The following is a 7353-nucleotide window of genomic DNA, read 5'->3' on the forward strand; positions in this document are numbered from 1 at the left end:
TAAGAAAAATTCACTCATACAAAAATATAGGAATATATATATACAGGGTGTTCGTAAAGTATCGGACCCCTCTTCTATCTCAGAAAATACTACTGGATAAAAAAACTTTAAATACAAAATTTTTAGGAAATTTCCCTGGCTATCTGATGATAGAGGGGGGGTCCGATACTTTATGAACACCCTGTATATGTATTAATGTATATAAAATAGTTATTATTGAGATATATAAGATCAGGTACATTAATTTATCTTTTATCTTAATAGAAACTAAATTTGTTTATAGAATTTATGGAGATGATGACTGGTGAATGATCATACATCAAAACGGCAACGGATTTATATCGTTGTTAGAAGATTGCTAAGAAGATGATAAAACTTTCTTAATAAAACGATATTTGTGCAAAAGACTCAATTTTATTATTATAACGCGTGCGCGCGCATGGTGAGAGAGAGCTAGAGAGAGCTAGAGAGAGCTAGAGAGAGAGAGAGAGAGAGAGAGAGAGAGAGAGAGACAAGTGCATCTTGCCCATACAAAACTGGGCTATGTTCACTAATAAAATCATTTTAGCAGCTTTGCCCAATGGCTTTGTGCAATGTTGACACGGTCCGTGCAATGCCGACATTGCACACTATGCGGACTTCGCCCGTAACACATCCATTTTTACGCATCAATATTTTGACTTGTTATTGCGCATGTATGCATACTGTAAGGTAGTATTATATCACATGTGATCTGAGTGTATGTCATGTGAATATATATAATACATACACGTGAATGAGCGCTACCTTAGTCATTATATATGTGAATACTCATTATATATGTGAATATTATAAAATAAGTAAAAATGATTACTTTCATTCTTCAAAAATAATTTCAAAGTCAGAGTAAGCAATTTAGTTAATACATAGAAATCTGTGGAGGAAGCGTACGTATATATAAAAGAGAAAGGAAAGTAGAAAGAGAAATTGCGTTACAAATAAATCTAAAGATTTGCGTTTTAGGGCAATTTATTAATTGCATTTGCAATAAATTGATAAACCTTTTTTTACATAAACGAAAAAAATAACTCTTGGACAAATATTGTTACATCTAATGATGCCATATATCTATTATATCTGTTTTATAGGAACATTTCACTGATAGTATACTTCGTTGGTAGGTTGACCTTCATGATGAATATGAACGGTTTGAACGTAGACATTAGGTACGGAAAGAGCACCGGTGGTCAAAGGTCTATCCAACGGGTAGCCTAGAGGTTTACCGTCGAGAGAGATTGCGCCACCGATAATTTCAGAGATGTGCTTATTCTGGTAGTATTTGCTGACGTATGCATCCTGCGATTTGTGTCCCTGACCCAAGATGCCTTGGAAACCACCAGCATGGTATTGTCCGCTACCAGTATATCCTACGCCAAGTCCCTGCTGTTGTTGGCTCTGTCCTTGATAAGTAACATGATATTTACCCTGGATTCCAGACTGAATGCCGCTGTGGACGCCTTGAGTTCCTTGTAATCCAGAGTATTGTACATTTTGGACACCTTGGACACCTTGTACGCTTGATTGTACTCCTTGTACTCCATGGATACCTTGTTGTGAGCCATGTACACCAGTTGGTATTCCTTGGACTCCTACTGTATTTTGTTGGCCATGTTGATACTGTTGATACTGTCCCTGTTGTCCTTGGTAGATACCCTGAGGTTGACTCCAATGATTTTGTTGCTGTTCTTGACTCCACTGATATTGTCCCTGTTGTCCTTGTTGTCCTTGTTGTCCTTGTTGTCCTTGTTGTCCATGTTGTCCATGTTGTCCCTGTTGTCCCTGATGTCCTTGTTGTCCATAGTAATGACTTTGCACACCATAAACATTCTGTCCATAAACTTGTCCTTGGCCTACTTGATACTGGGAGTGAGTATACGGGTACTGTCCATGTTGTTGAGTATAAAGGTTAGCATAATGGTTCCTTATAACTGCAAAAGAGAGATTTATTTATTATTTTATGCTACTCAATGGCGAAATGATCGGTAGTGTACCTTGATTCTCTTGCTGAGTGATCGGTAGAGTTTCTGGTACAACCTCCACAGTCTGTTTCACACCGACTAATTTGCCACCTTGCTGAATCTGCTGATAGTTCTCGGTACCAACTACTTGATATTCGCCTTGTTGGTAAGTTTGATATTGTTCCGGGATCACCGGTCCGTAAGGTACATTATGTTGTCCTGGTTGAGAGATCACAACTACCAGCTGAACTGGATATCCTTGGCCAGGTTGACCTTTGGGAAGAGCCAATCTAGCTGGGAAACCGAAGATCTGGTGTGGCTGAAAAATATTTACAGTCATTTATTGAAATAATCATTATAAAATATCTACGTAAGATAGAAAGAAAAAAAATTACTTCAGTGATGTAGTACGGTTCTTGGGCATGAGTAGCACTGTTGACACCCTGCTTGATTTCTTGAACAGATGGGTAGTCGAAGCTCTGGCCTGGTGCCTGGTGAGATTGTCTTTCAATGACATTTTGTCCTTGCTGAACTATAAAACAAAGAAATTAGATAATTCATTTAATTAAAAAAACAATTTGTATATGTGTATTTAATCAATCTTGCAATGCTGAATACTATATACGTTAATACATACGATCAGTTATGAATTGATCGAGTTCTACGAATTGATGCCTGTGTTGGGAGATGCTGATGGGTTTGCCATGGTAGTCATATTTCGGTCCCAAATAGACGCGGACAACGGCACTGAGAACGTTCTGCTCGCTCTGGACAGTAATTTGGTATTCGTACGGTTTATGGTCTAATCTCTTCACTTCAGCTTTGATGTGTTGTTGCTGTTGTTGTTGTTGTTGTTGTTGTTGTTGTTGTTGTTGTTGTTGGACTTGCTGTTGTTGGCTAACTTGTTGTTGAGTAGCTCCATCAAGATCGACATAGTAATTGTTGTAGAGAGTTACCAGGGGACTAATTTGAACGTTCTGGATGCTAACGCCGGGCAAAAGGATATCGTTGTATTGATATGCGGGCAAGGAGTTCTGGTAATGCGTGAACAATTGGATAACTTTCTTGTAGAGCTGGTAGAAAGCTGGATCACGAACAGCAATTTGTCCCAATTCAAGAACAGAAGGAGTATAATCATAGATATTCTGCACTTCAGGAGCATTGCCGAGGAGTTGACGCGCGGCGGCTTGAAGACTGCCGTAGTACCTATGATGGAAAACATATTGTTGAGAGTATTGCGAGATACGAGCGATTAGTTGAACAATTAGTTAAAAATTGACCTTGGGTTAACGCTTCTGCCAGTTCCTTGAATGAGTTCTCCAAGAATGTTCAAACCTTGCGGCTGATAAAGAGAGAGGAAAGTGCCTTGCGGAGTGATGACATGCCCAGAATCAATAGCTTCAATCAATCTTTGCTCAATCTTCTTAACAGTCTGGATAAGATGATTCTTGTAGGGACTGAGATGTAGATTCTGCGGGCGTCCAGGTAATTCGAGTCCGTTTATGTAACGGAGATGTGGCTGATATGGTGCTTGTACGTTGACGTAATCAGTGTTTTCAATTGGGCCCAATCCGTTCGACAAACGATTTAGTTCATAATGAGCCAGCAGTTGTTGGTGAAGGTAATAATAAACAGATCCCTGATTAACTTGACCTTCCTGATTTTGTTGCTGATATTGTTCAGGCGTTTGGTGTCCGCGCTGATAGTATATTAAAGAATATTAATACAGGGGCTAATTTTAATGAAACGAATTAAAATATTTCTTTCTCCTTTTATATGAGAAGCTTGTTTTGTAATTATATATTTGCGTTAATTGAGATATTATGCTTACCTCCAACAAATATCCAGCGAGATTAACGTAGCCATAGTAATTAGCGAGGCCGACGTCTTGCGTGAAGTAAGAAAGTTGATGTTCACTGCTGGACAAATGGGCAGTATAGTTAACAGGGATTATTTGGTTGTAGCCAACACCTTGCGCAACAATGTTCTGTGCTTCTTGGATGATCCTAGCATCGAAATAGTACTGAGGAATGATCTCGTACAGAGGCGGTAAGATAATGCCCTGTGTCTCTGGATGTTGAAGAACGGCTCCAATGAAAGCCTTGACGAATTGTTCCTCATTAACGTGGACACGGGCCCATGCGGCGGTTGCTAAGAATGTCTGATAGTTCTTAGCGCCTAATAAGATTCTATGCAGAAGGGAAACTTCTTTACGAAGTTGGCTGATGGAGTTCGAATAGACGGTGCCTTTTGGTTGAACCAGACCGGCTTGTACAGCGCCCAAATAATATTTCACGAGGATCGGATTCTCATATTGGTGGTAGTTGTTTTCAATGTCATAAGTGGTTCCAAGGATCTGCAGCTGCTCATTTGGGATTTCTTGGGTAATCTGTTGCAACAACAGTACAGTATCTTGTTGCTTTTTCAGAAGATCTTGATCAGCTAAGAAGACAAAGAAATAATTGCGTTTAATTGTGTTCTTCGAATTAAGTTCTATATAAAAATATTAATATTTTTTGCGTCTATTAGACAAATATTTACATATAATATAACGCTTAAGGTTTTATCGGGCAAGTCCCGGTCAAAAGTTAGTCCCTCCATATGACTAATAATTCAATAAAAACAAGTGTAATTCAATAAAAACATTTCGCATAGACGTACATACATACATAGATAGATGTACATATGCGATTGTGTGACGTTTATATGACAACGTCACACTATCGAGTTGGCGTTATCACCTTAATAATCTAAATCATATTAAAAGTATAAAAACAATAGAAAGTGTGGTAACTTTTTTCTAGTGTTTTTCAAAGATTATACAAAATACGGTTTACTTGACTCTACAAATACTTCCAAGCATTTGACTGACCAATCAAAAGAAAGAATTTTACTAATTAATCAATAAAAATGCTTCAAACCATTTGTAGCATCAAGTTGGATCATAGTCACAGTCGTTTAATTCTTTGAGAAATGAAGAGATAGACAGATAAACAGAGAAGGAAAAATATAAAGGAAGCATAAAGATAACTTGAATAAAATAGCGATTACTTACCAGCATGTTGTTTCTGCTGCTGTTGGGGTAGAGCTGCCCCAAAAGCTGCCAGAGCCAGTAGAACGATCGCACACCTCATTGTGATGCTGTTAATGCCGTTTGCCGCATGCTGTCTACCGAGCGGTGCGAGTCTTTTATACCAAAATCGTATCGAACAAAGACATTATCAGTGGTGACCCATTGACCCACCACCGTGCAAGATTTCGCTGTCTACGCGATATCCCTTGTTATTTCGGATGGATCGAAGTTAATCGAAGGTTAATGATAATGATTCTTCTGGGCGAGACAAAGTTGCATCACCAGTTATGGGATCAGAATTTTGTAATTGACTTTACTTTTGTCAATTTTTATCTCTTTAATTTTATTGCTAACAACATTATTTTTATGAAAATGTCATTTTTTCAATGGTGTAGCAAATACAAGTTTATTTTTAATCTGAGTTTTTCTATTCTTCTCTACAAAAGAAATCTTACTCCATTTAAATAAAAAAAAGATACAAAAAATTCGAGGGACTCATATATATTAATTGTTTGTATAAATATTTTTGGAATCCTTATTCAAATATATCTTTAACGTATGATTGATATCTTTTTAAACAATGTAAACAAAAATAAATCAATTTAAATAAATTTCGAGAAATTTATTTTTATTTTATAATTTTCTGAAATTAAATAATATATTAAATAATAAATATAATTAAAGAATATATCTTACAAAGAATTTTTAATAACAGATTGATTTCTTGTATCACCCGATATGTCTTATCCCGATATAACAATTGAAACAAATGAAAAAAACATGCAAAAGATAATGTCTTAAAGTTCTGTGTGCAATTTCTAATTTCGTATTAATTTCTAATTTCGTAGATATTTATAGTTTCACAATAAATTGCTTTATCATCAATTCCTTTTAATTGATTTATTTTTAATTGAGAAGTGGTGCCATTAAATAAGCAATGTCATGAATTAAATAATTATATCGGTACAAGACATAACATAGATAATACAAAATTGCATATAAAGTTGCATGCATCAATTATAATACTGCAATTAAACTTCAAAACTTTTTTCAAGATATCAAACTTAAATCAATAGAATCAAATCTAAATTTTAATTACTAATTTTATTATATATTTATTTTAATTATATAATCCAAAAATATATATTATATTTTAATTAGTTATTAAAATTTTTAAATAATATCTATAAATAATTTGACAACTCCGAAAAACGCACGCACATATAATTACATTTGTTACTTCACACGCTTAGCTTATTTGTGCTTCAAACTTTCCATATGTCAATATTTGATAATCGTCTATTATCTCATATGTACGTAGTCTGATGTCATTCGTGTCAGATATCATTGATTATTATATTAAGATATTCTAAGTTAAAAATACATACTAATTTTTCCAAATATTCTGCTCGATATACAATATATTACAATAAATATTACAGAGTTATGTACGTAATTATAACAAAAAAATATTATTGATTTTTATTTACTTTGCAAGCTTGCACACGTATGCACACCCAGGTAGCACGCAGATCGAGTTAAAAAAATTTATTTGTATATACAGTTGTATATATTTCAGAATTTTTAGAAAAAGAATTCTTTTTGCATTTAAAAATGAACTCAAAATTGATGACGTGGTGATGTATAATTGAGTTTTTTTTTAACTTTCTGGACATGTATATACAGGATGCGAAAAAGTATAACTATTAAGGAGGTATTCTAATGTGAACGTCCGATTTTAAGGTGATTTTTGAGAATTAATTTTATAAAAACGGTTGAACCTATAGATGTAATGTTTTGTTTTTACATTTATACATATTTTGAACGAACATCTCAAATTTTTTTAATGCTTTTTATTGAGAATTACACACAGCACAAATGGACGCGCAGGTCATGTTTTGAAATTCCTCTTCTATCGGGCGTAGTGATTGCGGCTGTCATTTCAAATAAACGAGTTTTTTTTATTTTATTCCTTACAAATGTGGTTATTCGAGCCTTTAGTAAATCATTTGAAGAACAATTGACAAAATGGCGATGCTTGAAATAAAAATAGTTCGATTTTTGATAAAAAATATTCCATTTTCACGGTTCGGAAAAATAGTAATTTTCAAGAGATCAAAAAGTTGGAGGGTCGAACGATAGCCTAATATGTACACTATATGTATGCAAAAGCGCAAGTTGATCGACTCAGTAGTTTGTGAGAAAAATACACGCCCGATTTGAAAAATGTCAACGTAATAACTTCGTATAGCATAACTGAGTCGACAAGGCACACAGGGGATA

General features: G+C 35.0%; 2 protein-coding genes across 2 annotated transcripts in view; one reads left to right on the forward strand and one right to left on the reverse strand.

Annotated features, from left to right (window-relative positions):
• Positions 1 to 407, forward strand: part of LOC105458445 (troponin C) — a 2748-nt gene extending 2341 nt beyond the window's left edge. The window contains exon 3 of the mRNA XM_011703750.1: positions 284 to 407. Coding sequence (XP_011702052.1) covers positions 284 to 312 — 29 coding nt within the window. The 3' untranslated portion in view covers positions 313 to 407. The remainder of the gene's footprint in view (positions 1 to 283) is intronic.
• Positions 408 to 981: 574 nt separating this feature from the next.
• LOC105458446 (allergen Cr-PI-like) lies at positions 982 to 5164 on the reverse strand. The gene is made up of 7 exons (XM_011703751.1): positions 5053 to 5164; positions 3829 to 4439; positions 3278 to 3696; positions 2635 to 3203; positions 2393 to 2529; positions 2031 to 2316; positions 982 to 1967 (listed from the first exon to the last, which is right to left on the reverse strand). Exons 1-7 carry the CDS (start codon positions 5129 to 5131, stop codon positions 1135 to 1137), a joined length of 2934 nt encoding a protein of 977 aa, XP_011702053.1. The 5' UTR covers positions 5132 to 5164; the 3' UTR covers positions 982 to 1134.
• Between the last annotated feature and the right edge of the window lie 2189 nt (positions 5165 to 7353).

This window comes from Wasmannia auropunctata, unplaced genomic scaffold (genome assembly GCF_000956235.1).
Source record: "Wasmannia auropunctata unplaced genomic scaffold, wasmannia.A_1.0 LD334522.1, whole genome shotgun sequence".
NCBI lineage: Eukaryota > Metazoa > Arthropoda > Insecta > Hymenoptera > Formicidae > Wasmannia > Wasmannia auropunctata.